The sequence below is a fragment of the Ursus maritimus genome, unplaced genomic scaffold (assembly GCF_017311325.1).
Source record: "Ursus maritimus isolate PB19 unplaced genomic scaffold, ASM1731132v1 scaffold_6, whole genome shotgun sequence".
Classification (NCBI taxonomy): Eukaryota; Metazoa; Chordata; class Mammalia; order Carnivora; family Ursidae; genus Ursus; species Ursus maritimus.
The window spans coordinates 49,748,280-49,770,752 of NW_024426774.1; the positions used below are offsets into that span (position 1 = coordinate 49,748,280).

Below are 22,473 nucleotides of genomic sequence, written 5' to 3' on the forward strand. Positions count from 1 at the left end.
GAGACAAAGTCCACACTCATTCCACTGGGCCAGGCTGTCAAGCCCTGTGTGGCGGTGGGAAGAGGGGCAGCTGCGAGAGGAAGGAGGAGGAGGCGCCTGGGTGGCTCAGTGGGTTGAGCGTTCGGCTCAGGTCGTGATCTCGGGGTTGTAGGATCGAGCCCCCCAACCGTCCATCTGCTTAAGATTCTCTCTCTCCCTCTCCCTCTGCCTCTCCCCCCCCCACCAGCATGTGCTCTCTCTCTCTCTTAAAATAAATAAGTAAATAAAACTTAAAAAAAAAAAAAAGAGGAAGAAGGAGAAGGAGCAGGCATTCAGAGAGGTTCCCAGGCTGCCTCCTGGGCCCCCAGCCAGTTGTAGGCACCATGATGGATGACCCATATCACCGGAAAGCGAGGGCCAGCAAGGCTCTGTGGGGGTGAGAGACCCCTTAATGCTGCACCTTAGAGAGTCACCAGGTCACTAAGAGTTTCCAAGTATTCCAAAGAAATTGCTACTACAAACATGAACTACTGTGAACAGGGTTTTTTAAGGCAATATGCCTCCTGACCAATTCCTGGTATAAACTTTGGGGTCCTTCTGTATTGCTTGTTTAAAGGGAAACGGGGGAGGGCGGACGCCTGGGTGGCTGAGTCGGTTAAGCATTTCCGCTCAGGTCATGATCCCAGGGTCCTGGGATCGAGTCCTGCATTGGGCTCCTTTCTCAGCTAGGAGCCTGCTTCTCCCTCTGCCTGCCACTCCCCCTGCTTGTGCTCTCTCTCTCTGACAAATAAATAAAATATTTTTTAAATAAATACATAATAAAATCAAGGGAGACAGGGTGCAAAGTCACCCTGAGAGACATCAAATACAGAACCCCTGTTAGGTTGACATTTAAGATAAACCATGGATAATTTTTTATTGTAAGTATGTCCCACGCAATATTTGGGACAAACTTAACTGGGTGTCCTGAATGTTCCTTTGTTGAAGCTGGCCACCCCATTCCGGGCCTGGCGAGGCCTGGAGCCAGGCAGGAACATGTTGATCCCGGTGTGTTTCGGACAGGTAGATGTTCTGACCCCTATGGAGACTTTTGCTTCCATGTGTATGTTTACCTAATATTTAAATAAAAAATACACCTGCATTAATTAATTTCCACGGAAAAGCCATTCTCCGGGACAAATTAAATTAACCACATTTAATTCATTGACATATTTTCTATCCAGTGCAATTAACTATTTCCTTTGTCTTCAATCTTCATTTGTACTTGACTGAAATTAGTGTCATTGGTAACAACTAGTTCCTGTTTACATTCCCAACACAGATTTGGCTCAAAGGTCTCTTTTTCAGTGTGTTGGTTCATATCAAGCTCCAGCAAATACAGCTCCTTTCTATTTTGAGTTTTCTCTTATGGAATTATTTCTATTAAGTCCAGTTTCCCCCAGGTCAGTGTTTACAGTTACCAAGGGGATTCGTCATTCCCTTTTTCATTCCCTTCACAATTCTACCATGTGCGGTTTTAGCCATGATTACTTCGTGGTGATCATTTCCACCACTAATCACACATACATTATTACAAGAGTGACGTTTTGTATTTATTTCCTAGTTAATCTATGAAAAAACTGACAGCATCCTTTACAGACGTGCTGGCGTTGCCCTAACACAGTGGGCGTTCAACTTGGGGTGTACACCGGCCTCCCGCAGGGATGCCCGCACCTCACTCCAGAGTTTCTTGTTTAATCTATTTGCTGTGGAGCCCAGACACTGATCTCTTTTAAAGCTCCCCCATCAGAGGTGCCTGGGGGGCCCAGTCAGCTAAGCATCTGACTTTGGCTCAGGTCACGATCTCGAGGTCCTGGGATCAAGCCCCGCATCAGGGTTCCCGTTCAGTGGGGAGTCTGCTTCTCCCTCTCCCTCTCCCTCTGCCCTTACCCCCACTTGTGCTCTCTCTCTCTCTCAAATAAATAAATAAAATCTTAAAAAAAAAAAAAAAACCAGCTCCCGCATCGTTCTAATAAGCAGCCAGGTTTGGAAAACTGTTGTAAAAATCTAGAGCTATGCTGTCCAACACAGCAGCCACTATGCACATTAGCTATTTCAATTTAAATTGACTAAAATTAAATAAAATTCAAGATTCAGTTCCTCAGTTATACCAGCCAACACAGAACATTTCCATCATCTCAGAAAGTTCCATCAGGCGGCATGGGTCTGGATTGAGGTGAGTGGCTCTAACCCTGGACTGCCCAGTTAGAAATCTCTCATAACCAGTGGTTTGTCACGGTGCCCGCCAGCCACTGGGATAGGGAAAAGCTGCAGGTGATGCTGTCCTGTAGCCTGGATGAGGAACCTCTCGGTGGAACCCCCCAGTGGTCAAAACAGCTGGTAAGGGGTCAGCATCAGCACCCCTGCAGCGTCCCTCTGAGAAGCCCAGAGGAAACGGGAAGTTGTCAGTGCCGCCTGAGACAGGAGTCCAGGACCTCCCGCTGGGCTTTCTACCGTGTCTCCTATCCACAGGAGTGGAGTTTCCTTTTGTGTGTATTTCGGACCTGGTTTTATCAAAGTTGGCCCAGCCCCGCAGTTGGCTCTGGGGTGGCTCAGGGTGGGTGGGTGCTAAGCAGCCAGGAGGCAGTTCCCAAGCCCCTGTTCCCTTCCTCTGGCACGGAGGGCTCCCCAAGTTCCCAGTCTGGGCCAGCAGACCAGTCTGGTATAATGAGGCCACCCCAAACTGCCAATGGTCATCAGGGGAAACACAGCAGTGTCAAATGCCACAGAGGCCTTGGGGACAGAGGAGAGTCGGGGTGGAGAAGAGCTGGAGGGGAGAAAGAAGGGAGAGAGGAGGGAGGAGAAGCAAAGTGCGAGACTTGTGAGACAGAGGTGCTGAGGAAGGGGCTGTGAAGAACGAGGGAGCTCTGGGGGACCTCTAGAAACCGATGGAGGCAAGCGAGGAGGTTAGGCGGAGCGAGAGGAGGCAAGACAGAGGGAGCCCGAGAATTACCATCAGGGGAGGCTCTGGTCCACCTCACTTAGAAGGAGCCCAAGGAGGACCCTTCGTCAGCTCACAGCACACAGGCCCAGGACGCCCAGAAGTGACAGAGGGCTACGTGATGACCCTGTAGGTCCTCACTGAAATCCTAAGGTCAGATGACAACGGTCACTGTCATGCCTGTCATTTCCTTCTTGGCTTCCTCACCGGACAGTGACAATGTGAAAGCAGAGAGTAGGTGTTCTTCCTTTTTTTTTTTTTTTAAGATTTATTTATTTATTTGGGGGGGTGCAGAGGGAGAAGAAGAGAGTCTTAAGCAGACTCCACGCTGAGCACGGGGCTCGATCTCACGACCCTGAGCTCACAACCTGAGCCGAAACCAAGAGTCAGTCACTCAACCAACTTTGTCACCCAGGCGCCCCCAGAAAGTAGGTGTCCTATTTAAATATTTCCTTAAACTGAAACCACTGAATTTTTTCCCCTTTCTCTTTCAAACTGTAAAATGTCACATGGTTGCTCTTGTTGCTTCCTGCTATATTTCATACTTTCACCGCTTTGGAATTGTTAATACTTTTTTTTTTTTTAAGATTTTATTTATTTATTTAACAGAGATAGAGACAGCCAGCGAGAGAGGGAACACAAGCAGGGGGAGTGGGAGAGGAAGAAGCAGGCTCATAGCAGAGGAGCCTGATGTGGGGCTTGAACCCAGAACGCTGGGATCACGCCCTGAGCTGAAGGCAGACGCTTAACCGCTGTGCCACCCAGGCGCCCCTGGAATTGTTAATACTTTTAATCTCAGACTCTTTTCTCACCACCACGTGTAGGATGAAAGTCCCGTGAGGTCTGACCGCGGGGACACACGGCATGGCCTTGCTGTCCTGCCTCCCTGCCACTGCTCCAGCAGCCGCCCCCTCAGGCCCCTACAGGCAAGTAAACTGCTCTGGAGGCCACACACCCCACGGGCTGCCACAATGAAGCCACAGCTCCATTACTGCCACACGTGACACTGTGGTTTGGGCAACCTTGGAAATTCTTCAGATATTTATGAATATAAGTTTAAATCTGAATTTAGTTTAATTCAAATTTAATTTTTAATTGCTAGAAGTGCAAAAAAATTTTTAAAGATTTTATTTATGTATTTGACAGAGAGGGAGGGAGCATAAGCAGGGGGAGCAGCAGGCAGAGGGAGAGGGAGAAGGAGCCCCCCCACCCCCCACGGAGCCCTGATGCCAGGGCTCAATCCCAGGACCCCAGGATCATGACCTGAGCAGAAGGCAGACGCTTCACTGACTGAGCCACCCAGGCACCCCACTAGAAATGCAAAATTAAGAAATGTTTGGAAAACTCAAACCCTACATGCAAGTAGTTACAAGAAAGAAGTTGCTAGTAAATCGGGAAGTTTTGAGAATTAGCAGTTCTGTAAATTGAAGTTTGAGGAACTGATTTCCAGCACTGGCCCTGCAGTGAACTGGTGTTCGGGGAGCTGGCCTCCCCCTAGGAGCTAGAGGACACCCACAGGGGCCAACAGGAAGGCCCCAAGGTGCAGTGCAGCTTGGCCGTCGTGTGTGGCACTGGCCTGGTGTCACCCTGAGGACCAGCCTGGCCCTTGAATTGGTCAAAAATATCTTCACAGCCCCTGCTTTCAGGTCTGCTTTATGATTTTAGAAATCTCCCCACAAGGCCTGTAAAATGCTGAATACGATCATAAAAATGAAACCCATGTGCCTTGCAGCAACCAGACTGTCCCACCTTTGCCTCCCTAAGCCCTCTCAAGTCTAGCACCATAAGGGAACGGAACTCTCCAGAAGAGTCCAGCACCCCCCTGGGCCTTCCAGGAGCCTCTGAGAGGCACAGGGACTCAGTGATGACAAGCATGTTGCAGACCCACCTTCAAGGACAGCTGTACCATCACCAGCCTCTGAGAAGAGCACCCCATCTCTCAGAGCCATGGTGTCCCCCATAGAGATGACAACTGTAACAGCAGTACCCAGCTGATTTAAAAAGATCTTGTATTATAAAGGCTCAGCACAGGACCAGACACTCGTCTAAGCCCTTGGTAAACATCAGCTGTTGTGGTTTTGCTATTCTTACCCTCAGCCTCGTATCAGAGAACCCCTCCCAATCTGGCCCCACGCTCCGTCCTCACTGGGCTGCGTGTGTCAGTCCCACCTGTAAGGCCTTAACCCAGCTGCCCATCACACCCGAATGCTGGAATGCCCTCCCCTCCTCACCCTCCAAAGCCTTGGAGTCAGTCTGTATGGCCCTCCCCCAGGAAGCCTTCCAGGACTGTCCAGGGCCCAGCATCACTCCCTCCCTCACCTGCCGCTCCACCATTCAAGCTTATCAGAGGCTGCCTTTTTTCCACAAAATGTCTGTGCTGGGGTAGATTAGTGTGAAGGGATCCCAGCCCCTGCCCCCTGCGCAGGCAGGGTGGAGGTCCCCATGAAAAAGCGCCCCCACCTCCCCACACACACCCTGTTCTACATCCATGACGAGCAGAGTCACAGTGAGTGGCAGGTGGATTTTTCTTCCAAGGTTTTTAAGATTTCAGACTTTCCAGGTGTTTGGCAGCCCAAGACCCTAGGCGTCTGACTCCTCCCTTCCTCCCTCTCTCTCCTCTCCCACCCCAGGGTGCCAGGCCTGCCAGCCCCAGACACTGGCGACCCAGTTCCCAGACAAAGGCACGCCTGTGAGCAGATCACCAAACAGCAAGCCCACGCCTCAGTAAACGGCACCAAGAGCAGGAGCCCACCCCTGGTGGCACCTACCACAGCCCTACCCACCCCCAACACCCCCCCCACCCCCCCCACCACTCCCAGCAGGGAGGCTGAACCCTGCCCTCACATTCAAGGCCACGGGGCCTCACAGGCTGTTCTCCCAGACCACCTGACCCCACCTCGAGCGGGGCCATCAATCCGCAAGCTTGGTTGGTCCTGCCCGCCCCCGGCCCCCACTACCACCGGCACATACGAGGCCTGCAGCTCAATGACAGGAGAGAGGACCCACTGCCTGTCTGTGAAGAGTCTGCTTTTGCCTCCACAGCTTTGCTCCTCTACCGCCCTTGCCTGAAAACCCTCCTCACGACGTACATGAAACAAGAGAAAGGCCTGCCACAGGGAGGTTTGCCGTCACTGCGTTACCTTCCCACTTCTAAACCACAGATCTCACCTCCAGTCCCTCCTCTTCCGTGACACCCTCCTCAAGAGCTCCCTGCTAGCTGCAGCTTCACTTTGCCAGCCCGCTGCTGGGGTGTGCCGCTGCCCTCACCGGCCTGGACTGGGCGGGGAGAGGTGGCCGCACCCAGGCTCCCCTGGGCTGGAGCAGGACACAGGGAGCCTTTCCTCCCTGCTCCCTGGGGCACAGGTTGTCCGTGCAAATGCACGCACACCTGATTCGAGCCCATCTCCCTTCCCTGCAGCCTGGACAGCTCTCAGATTTACCCGTGGCTGAGTTCTGGAGGCTACAGGCAGGCCCCTCCCCAACATCTACCACTAGGCCAGGCCCAGGAGAGGCACGTCTTCAATAAATGCTGAGTCAAAACCCCAGCTCTCCAGGGCCTAGATTCTGGAGTCTATGTCCACCACGAACCTCCCTGTACCTTCAGGCCACGGAGTCCCCCTTGCCCACCTCACCTGTTCCTCCCCATTGTCTCATGGTCTTTGACCACCACATGGAGCTCAGAGCTCTGATCCAAGGGGATGCCCTTGAGGTCCCACTCAAAGCCCTGGAAGAAAAAGAGAAAACACATCTTAACTGGTGGCCCCCTAGGAGAAGAAACTGTGTCTGGTTTACCCTGGTCCCTTCAGGGCACTAAACAACCATCCATGAACAATGCTGGGGGGTGGATGGATGAACGAGTGAGTGACTGAATGAATGAATACATGAATACAAGAATACATGAATACCAGGGTTCCAGAGGCTCAGAAGAGAAAACGAAAGCTGAAGGCAGAAGAGAGAAGGAAGTCAGGCTCCCATGGCCCCCTTCCCCCAGCTCAATTCCACCAATCACCGGGAAGCCGGGCCAGGAGCACAGCTGGGGAAAATGCGTGGTGACCCTGTAGGGTCCTCAGGGCCCGAGATCAATATGCTCGTACGGAAGCCAGGCCTGTGGTGGGCAGCATGAATCAGTGCCACACTGGGTGTGCCTGTCCAGAGGCCCTGGCACTCTCCTCAGAGCAGAGGTGCCCCAGTGCACCCCAACCATAGCCACGCAAGGCATCCAGAGTTTCCCCGGGACCAGCAGGGGGCCACATGCAGGGAGCTGGCTGAGGACCTGGTTAACAGGGAGGACGGAGGGGAGGAGGTGGGCTTTGGGCAGGAAGAACAGCCTGTGTAAGGGAGTCAGATCAGGCCAGAGAGCCCCTAAACGACCTGCCTGGTAGTTCTACCTGGCTGATGAGAGCTGGGAGGAAGAGAAACAAAAGACATCTCACTCCTCCCCGTGCCACACTCACATCAGAGGAGATGCTTCTATTTACCCAGCAGGACAGGCCACCAACCCTCCTCCCAGGTTCCTAGCACCAGGCGGACTCCGTTGACACACTGGACCAGCAGCCCGACCACTCCTTGACAATGACACTGGGAGAGCCACCTCCTGCCCCAGCCCCCGACTGGTCACTGCAGAGACAGTGGCAGCAGAGCGAAAAGGAGGGAGAACGGAAAGCTTGCCTACCTCATTCCACACGGGGTTCACGCTGTTCTTGATGACTTTGGTTCTCTTCTTCACTCCTGCGAGAGACACAAAGGGAGAGTGGAGAGACAAATGCCACCCCTGCACCTCCCACCGCGTTAGGGTTGGCTTCTGAGAGCTGAGAGCCTCGCTGCCACCCACCTGCCAAAGGAAACCTCACCAAGCCAAGGGGTTCCTGAGAATCCCACCGGGCTGCAAGGAGGGGCCGATGCCAGTCACGTGACTTCTCTCTCTCAGCTCTGGGACTGAGAAACAGCACCCCCACACTAGCATGTTTTTAAAGGAAAATACTCAGCTTGTCTCTTCTTAATGACTTTGTTACTGTAATGATAATATGTTATTATATAACATAACAATAACACATTCTATTGTTAGGAAGTTAGGACTTTCTAAATAAAGTTGTTTAACTGTAAATTTTCTGATTCTAAGAATGAATGATCTTCATGGAGAATGTTTTTCTTTTTAAAAACATCTACCTGCACCTATCGTATGATTCCATTTCTTTGAAACAGCCAGAGAGGCAAATCCAGAGACAGGAAATAGATGGGTAGTTTTCAGTGGCTGGGATGGAGGGATGGGAACGGGGAGCAAATGCTTCATGGAGGTTTCTTTTGGAGGTGATGAAATGTTCTGGAATTAGAATGATGATGATTGCACATCCTGGTGAATATACTAAATACCGTCGAAATTGTGCGCTTTCCAATGGTTAAAATGATGAATTTCAGGGGATGTGAGATTTACCTCAATTAGAAAACAGTCCCCCCACCCTTGCCTTGAAGGGGTCTGTCTGAAGCAGGCTGTCCCAAGGCTGGCAATGGCTGGGCCAGCAGAATGCAGAATGGTTTGGGGTAGACAAGAAGAATGACACAGTCACGGCTGAGATGGGACCCGCCGTCCCCAGACGACAGCCAGCCAGAGCACCTCCTCCGGAGCCTGGGCCACGGAGGAGTGGATGCAAGGCACAGAAAGCCTCGCCATGTCCGACCCTTCCTCGAAGCATCAGAACAGAAATGACTCGGGGTTCAATGGATGATTAAAAGCGGTCAGTCAGACACAGAACTTACATTCGGGTTGGATTCTAATGATCACCTGGTTCCACCCCACCTGGGCAAGACTCTAGTGAGAAACTTTCGGTCTCACCTGGACTGCTCAACTTTTACAGCGTCTGGACCATGAAAGCCCTGCAAGCCTCTGGAAACATCTCCCAGGACCCCCGAGTCCCCCTCTGCAGCTAAGCATTGCCAGGGACCTCCTGCGGGCTCAGCCCCCTCTGGTCAGTGTCAGAGCAGGAAGAAAAGAAAAGCAGAGTGGGGTCAAGGATGCAAGCAGGGTTTGGGGGCAGATTTGAAAGAGAGAAACCGTAGAGAAAGAGAAAGCGAAGGGAAATTGTGGAGAAAGAGACATCTGAGGGGGAGAGGCAGAGCAGGGCTTGGTAGACTTGAAGGCAATGATGTTGAAATGGTTGCTTAGCCCCCGGGGAGTCCCTTCAGAGATCCGATAAAACTCCCCCAAGTGGGGCAGGGTGAGCTCCCAACCCCCTCTCAAGGCCGGCTGCAAACCACTGACGTAGGAAAAGAATGTGGGCTTCAGAATGACACAGGCCACCACAGAACACTTATTTCCCGTGAAGCCTCAGGGCAGAGGTTCTCAAACTTTTTGATCACAGGACGTAACTCTTCAAATTTACTGAGGACCCCAAAGAGCTTTTATTTAGATGGCTTGTATCGAATGACCTTTACCGGATTAGAAGTAACAACTGAGGCATTTAAAAATATTTATTTAGGGGCGCCTGACTGGTTCGGTGGGTAGAGCCTGAAACTCTTTTTTTTTTTTTTTTTAAGATTTTATTTATTTATTTGACAGAGAGAGACAACCAGCGAGAGAGGGAACACAAGCAGGGGGAGTGGGAGAGGAAGAAGCAGGCTCATAGTGGAGGAGCCTGATGTGGGGCTCAATCCCAGAACGCCGGGATCACGCCCTGAGCCGAAGGCAGACGCTTAACCGCTGTGCCACCCAGGCGCCCCAAGAAACTCTTGATCTCGGGGTCGTGAGTTCAAGCCCCACACTGGGTGGGGAGCCTACTTAAAGAAATATTTGTAAAAGTTAAAAATATTTATTTAGTAATTAACCTGAAATTAACGGTGATAAACCCAATCCATGCTAATAGAAGTGACCTATTTTTCTGAAAAGTAACTATAATTTCCAAAATGAAGGAAAAAGAAAAGTGCCATTATTTATATTTTACAAATCTCTTTAATGCCTGGCTGGGTTATCATATCTACTGCTACATTCACCCTGTCAAGATGTCTTGTTCTGGGTGACATCTAGGAAGAAAAATCGAATGAGATATAGATTGTTGGAAAAGGAGGCATATTTTAATAAATTTGCAGATAACTGTGGACATCCTTCTTCAATACTACACCAAAAACTTGGCAAGTAGTATTTCCTAAAAGCAGGTGGAGGAACATTTTGTACTCTGTTACATTCAAGTCATGGTTCTAAAAAAAAAAAAAAAAAAAAAAAAGTCCACGGTTCGGTCTTGCACTTTGAATGAATATCTTACCCATGCATGATTCTGGTTGCTGGGAAACTTTCTGCTAGTTGAGTTATGTAGACCTCCCGAAGGTTGACACATTTGATTCCATAATGTGAAAAGAATCACATTCATTAATATTGCCATCAATCTCATCAGCAAAGTCATTACATGCCGAGAAGCTAAAAGATGCAATTTTCTATGATTCCAATTCCGGTTTGAAAGCTCAAATGTTATAATTGGCAACAGATAAGAAATGTCTGCTTGAGGTGGGTCGCTCACTCTTTCATTCCCAAGAAAATGTCAGTTAAATGCCCAAGTCTGAATAGGCGCAGTGTGTCAGTCATTCTTTCAAGTAAAAACAATATTCCAGGAAAACACACACACACACACACACACACACACACACAAAACTGGCTGGTTCAGCTTGCAACTCAAGCAGCCATACATGTGCTTCTTCTTGCAACAGTCATCATTTTCCAGTGTGGAGCAGACGTGCTCTATGCATACTTCTGTCTCAGCACTCAAAATATCACAATCATGTATATTTGAGGATCAAGATTAATAAAATTAGAGCACCTGGGTGGCTCAGTCGGTTAAACATCTGACTTCGGCTCAGGTCATGATCCCAGGGTCTGGGGATCAGGTCCTGCATCAAGCTCCCTGCTTGTGCTCAGTGGGAAGCCTGCTCTGCTCCCACCCCCTATTCATGCGCTCTATCTCTCAAATAATAAAATCTTTTTTAAAAAGATTAATAGAATTAATAATTGTACAGCTTTATTAAGAACATTCCTCAACTAAACTGGCTTTAAAAAAAAAAAAACCTGCAAATACGAGGGTGAAGAATACAATGGCAAGTACAACTTGGCACCCAAGCCTTCACTAGTATTAAGATACCAGCAGTTTTACCTTCCCTCACTGTTGTACTATCAGTGCAAATGCTGACACAATGAAAAAGGCACATAGCACCTTGAGGTTATTCTGAAAATAGTTGTAACCTTGCTGGCCTCCTCAAAGAGTCTTGGGGATTCCCCCCAGGAGTCCCTGTAACACACTTGAAAAAACTCTTGGGAAAATTCATTGCACATGTCAGCTTCTGGTTCCTCACCTGTAAGGTCCTAATGATACCACTCTGTGGGGTTTTGTGAAAAGTAAACAAGATAGTATGAGTGAGGTTCCTGGCACACAGCGGACTCATTAAATATGAGTTCATTTCACTGTCCCTAACCCTCAACCCGCACCACTCAGATGCATCTAGTGAACTCCTACTGATTCTTCAATACCCACTCACTTGTCTCCACTCTGATAAGCTTCCCCTGACTCCCCCAGACAGAGATGGTTGACCACATATTGGAACACAGGATAACCACGTGCTTCTGTGTCTTTCTCTTCAACTGGACTATGGTCTTCAGAGCGCAGACACCATGCCTTACTCATGTCAGTAACCCTTATATAGAGCAAGGTGCCCAGTAATGGAAATCCCAATGAATGGGTCTTTCCTTCCCCAAGTTGGCTACAAGTTCACTTTGTCACCAGAGGATAGAACCACAATTCTCAAGGAATGCCATCACACTGCATTAGCAGTAAGGGAGTATGTCGGTGGACAGAGGGGATGAGAGGAGTCACAACGAGATGGAGGTGTTCTGGGAAGGGCAGGAGTCATCTTCTCAAAGTTGGTCCAGGCCCACCCTGGCTGAAACATTCTCATGGGCCCTGTTGGCATGTCTCCAGCAGTGGGGACAGACACAGTGTTGGAGTCATTCACATAATAGCCCCTGCTGTGTGACCTTAGGTAGGGCTTATTACCTCTCTAGGTCCTAGCTCCCCTGGTGGTAAATGGATAACAAGAATATTTACATCATAATGTTTCGAGGCAATACGAGACTCAGTCTAAGTGTCTACTTCCCCTCCCCTATCCACTTCCCATGACCTACAAGAGCAACGTGGAAAATCCCACCCGCAGCTGCTCTTGAGGTGACCCCCGGGAAGCAGTCCTGGTGCTCCTGGAGGGTATGAATTGAACAGTGTGGGCCAAGCCCTGTGCGAAGTGTCTTTCAAGCATTTCCCACTTTGATGGGGCGAACAAAGGCCATCAGTGTGATTTCACTAAGTCTGGTTAGAAGGACCGACCCTGAGACCCTCTGAGTGACATAAAGGGAGGGGTCACTGAGGGGTGCTGCAGCCCCAAAGAGGTGCAGGAAAGAAGTGAAGCATGAACCCAGCACATCACACGACCTACAGCCGCCGGGGAAAGGAAAGGCACGCTGCTAATTAGGAAACAGTTAAGAAAACAGTTCCTTCCTTGTCCTGGGTTTAGACCTGTCCTGTCCTTGATCATTAATTTTGGCCTTGAGTGATGTGGCTTGATGTGTATCATTTAACAGACTCAACAGTTAAAGATACAGGAGAGCCCACAGCTCATGCTGGGGTTGGGGACAGAGGACCATGTCCTCTCCCCGGATTGCTCTACAGAACTGGGGGCCAGCAGGCCTCCATGAGGTGTTCCTCCGGACTGGATGACTCAGTGAGGAAGAATGAACCTACCAGGCAAGGACACTTCTGTCTCCCATGGAAATCCTTCTCTTGTTCCCCCAGACCGACCTACCCTGACTCTACCCCAGACCAGAGTCTTTCACTGCTGGATGGTGGTGTTTTTCAAACTGCTCATTGGGACCCATTAGTAGGCCATGTCATCAACTGAGGGAGATGACTGATATGTCTTTTTAACAACGGAATAAAGAAGAAAATATCAGAGCACATCTTTCACTGTAAAATCACTATTAGTTGAAACTTTGGGGTATATTTTCATATATGCATTCCTCTGTGCACTATGTCTTGATATAGAATGTATTTCTTGTTGTGGATAACAATCATGCCTGAAAGGAAGGTTGTCGGAGAAGAACTGAAGAACAAAGAAATCACCATCTTGGCCCTTGAGTGTCGAGAGCCAAGGGGTGTGACAGGAATGATGGCGCACGCCCTCCTGGCCCTGGCCCCCCACCCAGGCCAACTCTGATAAAGACCGTGGCTGTGGGAAGGAGGCTGGGGAGGGGCCTCAGAGACAGGAGCAGAGCAAAGGTAAGAAGACAGCCCACCCTGCCCCATCCAGCACCTGGGGCCATCTGGCTAAGTAGTCTCCCCTGGCGGGAGCCCCACATCTCCTAACACCCCAGCATCTGACAGAGCCATAGCCTCACGTGAGGAGCCACGTCACTACCCTTCTGCTCATCACCCGCTGAGGCTCACCTGTCAGCGGCCAGGGTGCTGTCTCTCCAGCAGTCTGGGCCCCAGGCCTCGCGCATACCTCCAGGCCCACCTTGTGGGGACAGGCTCCTTTCAGTGGCCCAGGCTGTTGGCTAGGCCCAGGATACCCACAGCACTTACAGTGTGGAAGGGGGCACCCCGACCTCTGGTAGAACCAGCTGGCAATCTCCCAGTAGCCCCGCTTCCTCACGGCACAATTATAAGGTCACGGGAAGCAGACAGAATGCTTGGTTTCCTGACACTGATGACAATGGAATCTTTGGGGCTGGTGGAATCATAGCGAAGACAAACTGTAAAGCAGGGTTTTCACTGAAGGGTGCCCTCGGTCTGTAACGTGGGCGGTTTTTATGCCTGTCCTAGGAGGGTTCAAAGAAAAGCTGAGGGATGCTGATTCATTTCCCAGCACACCTCAAAGATACCAAGGCCCACATGTCCATCAACAGATGAATGGATAAACAAGATGTGGGATATACGAACAATGAGATAGGACTCAGCCTTAACAAGGAAGGAAATTCTGACACGTGCTACGACAAAAAAGAACCTTGAAAACGTTATGCTAAATGAAATAAGGCAGACACAAAGGGACAATATTATATGACACCACTTACATGAGGTGCCTAGAATAGTCAGATTCACAGAGACAGAAAGTAGAAGCGAGGTTTCCAGGTGCTGAGGGGAGGAGGAATGGGCAGGTACTGTTTAATGGGCAGGGAGTTTCAGTTTGGGATGATGGAGAAGTTCTGGGGATGGATGGTGGCGATGGTTGCCCAACAATGTGAATGTGTTATTGCCACTGAACTGTACATCTAAAAATGGTTTAAATGGTTAAAATGTTATGTTATATATATTTTACCAAAATAAAAAAAAATGAAGCACAAAAAAATGAAACATCTCAACACAAAGAGTCAGTTGCTGTCCCTAATGTAAGGGGACATTGACTCCCTTGTAGGGGAATGATGGAAACAAAGGTGCACAGATATTTACTGATACCTGTCTGGTGCCTAGCACTGTGTTGGGAATAGGACTAATTAAAGGGGTTAGAGTCACCACAGCCATACTGTTTTCATGGCCAAATGAAGAAAGAAGTGGTCCCTGCTTCTTGGAGCTGAAAATGTAGGGAAGATGGCCTAGTATGGTAGCCTCCAAAGATGGCCCCATGAGCCAGCATCCTAGCATTCCCCTCCTTCACATCCTTGTATGGTGCCCCTCCACACTGATCAAGCTGGCCCCATGGCTCAAAGCAGGACCTGAAGTTTCTGCTCGCATGCCTTTGGGAGCCCTAAGTGGCCACGTAAGAAGTCCGGCTACTCTACAGGAGGGGTCACACTAGAGGCCTTGTGGAAGGGGGAAGGTCCCGAGGCTACACGGGGAGAAGAAGGCCAGGAGTCCCAGCACCCCAGCTGGAGGGTGGTAGGAGTAAAGACAGTGACAGTCACGAGCTCTCATAAAAGTTCAGGAAGGTCTCAGAGAGATATTTTACACCCATGTGCACAGCAGCATGACTCACTCATAGCAGCATGACCCAAGTGTCCACTGACAGATAAATGGACATTTATCCCATATACATACAACGGAATATGTTCAGCCTTGAAAGGGAAGGGAATTCTGACCGGGCTACGTCATGGATGAACCTCAAGGACATTATACTAAGTGAAAGCAGCCCGTCCCCAGAGACATGAGACATTATTACGTAGTGGGTAGAGATTTCTGTTGGGGGCAACGAAAGAGTTCTGGGGATGGATGGTGGTGATGGTTACACGAGACTATGAACGTGCTTAATACCACCCAAGTGCACACTTAAAGGTCATGAAGATGGCAAGTTTTGTGTTATGTGGATTTTACCACATTTTTGTTAAAAGTCCAGGTGTGACATGGTGAGGACACAGGTTGTGGGTCTGGGGCACGCTGACCAGCGCCTGGGTGGGGAAGAGGGAAGGGAGGAGAGGGCGGAACATGGCTCCGGTTCTGACAGGGATGCGGGCATACCTGGTGGTGTCATTGACTTCGAGACGGAGCAGAGAGAAGGAGAGGAGATGGGGTGCTCCGGACTCCCAGAGAGAGAGAGACAGGCTGCTTCTGCCCAAGAGTCAGGAGACAAGACCTACTGTAAGAAGCTGCTCGACACCTTAAGATCCTGCAGGCAGCCTTGATTCTGCACAAACACTGAGGACTTGCTCTGTTTGGGGCATTCTGTTGACACTTCATTAGAATATCCATCGGGCAAACAACGTGATAAAAATTCCAAGTATCAGCCCAAAACCAAAAGACGATGGCAACTGAAAGGAGAAAAAAAGATGGCCGAGGTTTCTGCTGAAGGAAGGTCTGCTGTTCGCGGCACAGACACCCTCCCACAAAAAGGAGAGGTAGACTCTGGTAACTCTGATACTTGCCCACCATCGGCGCCCTGACTCAAGTCTGCTCACCTCAAGACCTGGCAGCTCTCACTCCCCGCACCGTCCCCAGCAGAGTCCTGCTCTCCTCACCCTCAAGAACCCACCCTAATATCCATCTTTCTAAACCCTAACTGAAACTACCCTTTCCAGGAAACAGCTAGCCAGGAAGGGGTGGTGGCAGCTGGATAAGCCAGCTGTGATGGAATACACTCTGAGAGGGTGAGAGGGGTAGTCTTTGAACTCAAAAGGCCAATTAGAACTGGGGAAGAGATTTGAAATATCTCTGACAACATGTTAACATCCTTAATATATAAAGAGCCCTTTACAACTAATTAAGAAAAAGGCAAACTCCACCCCCCCCCGCTCAAAAAAACTGGGCAAATTAAAAAACAATTCAGTAAGAAATAAATGCAACTAGGTAATGACATTGAAATATCACAAATACTACTTGAACCTAAGAGATGGTTAAAGAAGACTGTGAAAGCAAGATGATGTTTTGTGTTAGCAGGCTTATAGGAAAATAAACCTTCATACTCAGCTGATGAGAGGGTAAAGCTGGTATAGATTTTCAGGAACACAATTCGGGAGATGCAGCAAATCCTTACACATCTGTAACTTGTGACACAGTAATGCCACTTCCAGTATTTACCCAAAGAAAATCATTAAATATGGGGACAAAGATTTCATCCCCAGGATATTTCTCACAGTGACAGTATCCTTGAGCACTGGATATAAATACAAAAAATTTGATATAACCTAAGTATACATCAACAGGGGATTGATTTACTGAGTTAGGGTGCAGCCATATAACAAAATACTATGCAGACATTTTAAAAGGTGTGTTAAAGAATATTTACCGACATAAAAAGATGCCCCAGGTTTATTGTTGAATGAAAATGTAAATATTCAAACATTTGAAAAAAGATATCTGGGATGGGATTATCTCTACGGAGGAAGGGAAGGAATCCGGACTTCTGGTGGAGGGTGAGACTGGTCGGGTTCCATTCCTTGTCCTGGGTAATATACATGGACAGCCCCCTCCTCATTCACTCGTTAGAGCTGGGTGTCTCAGCCTTGGCACCATGAACATTTGAGGCTGGATAACTCTTTGCTGTGGGTGTTGTGGGGCCTTCCTGTCTGCGGTAGGATGTTTAGCAGTATCTCTGGCCCCTACCCACTAGATCCGGAGAGCAGACCCCCACCCTCTCCGCAGCCAGTGGCAACAACCCAGATGTCTGAGAGCCAGCGCAGTAAAGCATACGTTTATATTGAATGTACTTTACTCAGGTGTTAAATTTCACAACTAAAATTGCTTTTTTAAAAAGAAGAAAAAAAGAATCTTGGAGCAAATATATCAAACTGCTAAGTTAATTCGAAGTACCTGCATTTGGGGCCATGCTTTACTTTTTTAGACACTTTAGACCCTTTTTCAAATTGAGTACATATTATGTTCACAAAAAGAAAGTAGAATGCTGTTTTTGATACTTTAAAGTCACTTTCAGGGGCGCCTGGGTGGCTTAGATGGTTAAGCATCTGCCTTCGGCTCAGGTCATGAGCCCCGCATCAGGTTCCCTGCTCTCCCTCTCCCTCTCCCTCTACTGTTCCCCCTGCTCCCCCTGCTCTCTTGCTCTGTCAAATAAATAAAATAAAATCTTTAAAAAATAAAAATAAATTAAAAAAATAAAGTCACTTTCAATGTTTAAAAAGCCAGATTCAGAGAGTCCAGTGCCCTGCAGCCCACCTTCCCTCTACAGGTCAGTCCCATCTGCTCCTCAGGAGTGTTTCCACCTTCGGAGGTTTCTATAAGATCCTCCAGGCTCCTGCCTGGAGCCTAGAGACCCCCAGGAGACAGAAGGGAGGGGAGGAGAATGTAGGAGGAGGGGCCAACTATGGAGACAGGGAGCAGAAGAGAGACCCTGACAGGTTGAGGAACGGAAGAAGCAGTAATGCCTCCAGTTTCTCGCTGGTGAGCCTGGCTGAAGCAGGGTAGAAATTCACCAAGCCAGGTCACAGGAGATCACAGGCTCAAGGAAGCAAGATGTCTGAGTGCCAAGGGAAGGAGGATCCGGTTTTGCTCTTGGAGGTATCCCCAACACCTCGAACAGCATCCGACACATAGTAGGTGCTCAATAAATATTTGTTCCATGAACCAAATGCAGGAATAGAGGGACATAAATAATCACATTAGCTGGTGGAAAATGGGCAGGGCAGAAGAGAGGTACAGATGGTTAAATGCTATAGGAAATGAAGCTGCTTGTTCATGTTGGTAATCAGTCAAAACTATCTGCCACAGCCCAGGTACTCATGGGAGTTCTTGTTAACTAATTATTTAATTGATACAAGAACAAAGGAACGATAAGTATTCGTGAATAGCCTCCACCCCGAACACTTGAGAGAGGGAAACCAGAAAGTGCCCTCAGAGTCCAACCTCCCAGAGCTCATAGTCTATTTTGGGAGGTGGGTCCTGAAATTACATCCGCGCCTGGAATGCCCTGGGAACAACTGCAGGGAAAGTGAGGGCGGCAGGGCACACGCATTTCGCGCTGCAGGTGGGAGCCAAGCCCACAGCGCAGGCCGGTTTCTCTGCCAGCAGTCCACAGCCCCCTCTATGCCAGGAGGGGATTGGGCTCGAGACTTCTCACCCCTGACTGCATATCTGAAACGTTGGAGAATTTTTAGAAACCCCTCCAGTGATTCAAGAAAGGAGGGGATAAGAAGGTTGGTCGTGGTCTTTTTTAAAGCCCTCCCCATGATTCTGATGTGCAGCCAGGGTTGAGAACCCCAGCCAAAATGATCTGTAAATTCTGGGTCTGATTCTAATGGCCTCTCTCCCCAAGCATCAACTCAGCCCCAGACTTCGGCAGGAATAGCCTCTGGGGTGGGAGTGAGGGAAGGAATGGCGTTAATTTCACATTTCACCAGCTCTCACCTCAGTATCTCTCAAGGGGTGGTTCCAAAATGTTCTGTATCAAATAGATGTTAAGTGCTGAGTCTCAGGTCACTTAGAGCTGCTGGATCAGAAGCCAGGAATCTGTCTTTCAAGCACACTCTCCAGAGGATTCTCAGGCACAGGAAAGTATGAGGACCGTCGCCCCTGACTGCGTGAGGCTCCCAGGTACCTCTGAAGGATGGCCAGAGCCTGGGCCAGAAAGGACGCCCACACTACAGAGCACCGAACTTGTGCTCAGCACCAGACAGCCTGATGAATAGGACAGGCTGCTGCCCCGGAAGAGTCACGGCATCCAAAGCGTGGATCTGAGTGCCGAGCACAGGCTGGCTGCAGTGAGCGCTCTAACAGACCAAGCAAGGTATTGTACATATAGAGAGAAGAGACTAAGGGATGCCAGGGGAAACCTGGGTGCCTTCTTGGAGAAGGCGGCATTGCAGCACAGCCTTGGAAAACAATAGACTTTGAATAGTTGGAAATGTTATGTATTATGTCTCAGTTTTGCTAGGAGCTTATCAATACAAATAAATAATAAAGGGTGGGGAACGCAGACTCTGGGCGGACAGCAGCTGCATGGGCTACGTGGGCCAGGGTACAGCCAAGAGGGCCCTCAAAAGATTTGGTCACATTCTTGACTCAAGGGCACTGCCCACTCCAAGCACTCCCTGCCATGACCACTGACCTGGACACATACAACTTTCCCAGGTTTCCATTTCCTTATCTGCGGAGTAGAGAGATTAGAAGCTACCACAAGACTGTTCCAGAACCAGGGAAAGAGAGCTGTGAACAGATCCGAAAGCATCCAAGAGACCTGGTCTGCTGTAGGCCCCTGGTCTCAAGATCCTTACAGAACTTCTTTTCCCGCCAAGGATGGACCCACAATTTCTATAAGGGAATGACTTAGGCAGACGAGCTAGCGACCTTGTCATGAAGTTGCATTTCATAGTAGGCACCCAGGAATGTCACCAGTTAATGAAAATAGCAACGTGTTCGAAAATGTTTTGACTCACGCTTTTCAAAAGAGAGATAAAATGTAAATTGTCCCATCACAAATAATAAAGGCAAGTAGTCTCACTTTGCCAAATTGTGTCTACCATCTATGATCATTATTATTCTGGGGAGCTTGGGGACCAGATGGAGATCATGGGTCAGAGCTAAAGAACCCCCTGTGCCCTCATTCTTTCCAAATCTCATGAAAACACCAGCCACTTTTCCCTCTACTTTTGACCATCTTTTGTAATGCACGTATTTTTTAATCCCACAAAACCATAGGATATGCCTCCTGGTAAGAGAGAAACCCCTTGTCCTCTCATTATGTATCTTTCTTTACAGAACTGGGGTTCTGACTCAGCCATTGTTCCTTCTTTTAATTTTAACATATCCTTCCTCTTCCCTTTGCCCCTCCTGACACACCTCTTCCCATGGGAATGTCTGCCTCAGAGAGGTTGGGTTAAGGGTGCGAGGTGAGAAGGGGAGTTGTGGGTCCTTTGTTGCTCCAGAGAGAGAGACCCTCTCTTGTCTAAGCACCTCAAGTAGCCGCATAGGCTCTTTGAGACGCAGCAGATTCAATATGGCCATTGTTCAATAAAGATGGGCCAATGAATGAGTGAATGAATGAAATCAAGGCAGTTTCAAAAACACACCACCTACACGCCCAGTTTCTGAGTGATCCCGATTCCTCTCTCTATTGTGCACCCGTCTTTCTTTTCCCACCCCTATCCCGGTAAGTGCTCGACCTTTATTACCTCTCGGTGTAGGTCTTAGAAAAGTAGTAACTGTTGACATACTATGGCCCTTTCAGTTTTCCAAAATTTCAGAGCACTATGGTATTTATGATGCTCGGTTTCATCCTCCGCGTCCCTCCCTGCAGGGCTGAGATTTCTGTCCCTGGGCCGTGGGCTAGGGTTAGGGCAGGAGCGGTGGCCGCAGACCCGGCCGGGCGCGCCAAGCGTTGGGGGGCGCGGGCGCGGCGGCCACCGGGCTCTCACCTCGGAAAGTCAGGCTGGCGACCGGGTCACTGCGCCGGTCCTTCTTCACACTGGGGAGGTTGCTGGCCCTCACCAGCAGGCAGCTCAGCATGGTTCGGCCGCCGCGGGAACGCAGAGGCGCGCGGGCAGGACGCGAGCGGCAGCGGGAGCAGAGGGCCCAGGCACAAACGAGCGAGCGCCCGGCTCCGCGGCACCCGTGCCAGAGGGGAGCTGTCGCCTTCGCTGCGCTTCCGCGGAGAAGTCCCCACGCCTGGCCGAGGCCGCGGGGAGGACACCGGACACCCGCTGGGCGGTCCCTCCCACCCCCCCAACCCGCCCCGCCCAGCGGCTGGTGGGCAGGGCGGGGCCGGGGTCAGAAACGCGCGGGTGGGGGCGCTGGTCCCCCTCGGCGGCTCCCAGCCCCGGGGCCGGGAACCGAAGCGCCGCTGACGCGGGGCGCACGGGCGGGCCAGGCCGCGGCAACTCGGCGCCCGCCGCCCGACTCGCCCGAGCACCGAGCGCACCAGTGCGGACCTGGCGGGCGGCCGCGGCTCTGCAGCCCGCTGCGCCCAGCCGGGGCCTGCGCTCCGGGGGCGCTGGGACACTGGGACGACGGAGGACTGAGCGAAGGCTGGAGGAGGGGACGTCCGGCTGCAGGAACGCGAGTGTCTGCGGCAAACTACTAGTTGGGCGAGCGCTGGAGGACCGTGCGGAGCGGCGGGGCGACACGCTGCACCCTGAGCTCCCGGCCTCGCGCCGCACGCCCCAGTACCCGCCCTCGGTGCCCAGGCGGCCGTTCTGGAAGGATTCCCGGGCCCGAGCCCTCGCGAACCCGCCTCTCAACTTCCTCAAGCAGTCTGGGGTCGTTCGTCTCCCTGGGCGGGGGGTCTCTGTCCAAAGGACAGTGCGTTCCCTGGAGCACAGAGATCCACCCGCTGCCCACTCGGTCCCCTGCCATCCCCGACAGCACCCTCCAGGCCCCGCGCCCCCACAGGGGGAGGAATTGCGTTTCGCGTGAGCCCGCAGTGGTGACAGCCCTGAGCACCTGTTCCTTGTTCTGTCAGGCTCCCCTCCAGCTGATGGACTTCTAGACCACGGGAGCCCTGGCTTCTCACCTCTATACCCCTACACTCCAGCACCCAGCACGGGGCAGGGCACTGTCCCTCCTCCACCTCCGCGCTAGTCCTTAGCCTAAATTCAAGGACGAGTCGTCGTTCTGCTGCATAACCTCTCCTTGCTGTCCCCTCCCTTATTTAGAGGATCGATCCAGCATTTTCATGTGGCTAACCCATGACCCCGTGAAATCCAACTGTCTACCCCCCCCTCCGCCCCACTACTAAAGGGGTTGGAGAATCACACAGCTAACCTGTCCCCAGCACTTGATCTTCATGACCCATGACTCAGGTGGACCCTTCCTGCTGCCCAGGAAGCAATCTTTCCACAATCTCTTTAGAAACCAGTTTCATATGTTTCTCCCCAAACCTACAAAAAGCTGATTGCCATCCTCACTCTGTTTGCTTCCTATTTACCAAGTAGAGAACTTCTCCAGGCTCCCAGCCTCCTAACCCCCATCAGCATCTGTCCCCAAATCCTTTGCCTTCTCTGCCATTGTTTTGAATGAAGCATCTGTATCCCTGAGACCAGCTGGCCATGTGGGCACTAGATCCTACCCCTCTCACTCCCTCAGTGACAAATCTGAGGCTGTCTTCTCCCCAACCTT

At 50.5% G+C, this 22,473-nt stretch overlaps 1 protein-coding gene across 4 annotated transcripts in view; it reads right to left on the reverse strand.

Annotated features, from left to right (window-relative positions):
• The window catches only part of DYSF (dysferlin), a 203,481-nt gene that overhangs the window by 173,468 nt on the left and 7,540 nt on the right, over positions 1–22,473 (reverse strand). For 2 of the 4 annotated variants that reach the window (XM_008699984.2, XM_040623327.1), the window contains exons 2-3: positions 7,632–7,687; positions 6,592–6,683 (exon numbers count right to left, since the gene is read on the reverse strand). In XM_008699984.2, coding sequence (XP_008698206.2) covers positions 6,592–6,683; positions 7,632–7,687 — 148 coding nt within the window. Of the gene's footprint in view, positions 1–6,591; positions 6,684–7,631; positions 7,688–20,774; positions 20,996–22,473 lie in introns of those variants that run through there. The other 2 variants (XM_040623325.1, XM_040623326.1) reach the window with 2 other exon arrangements.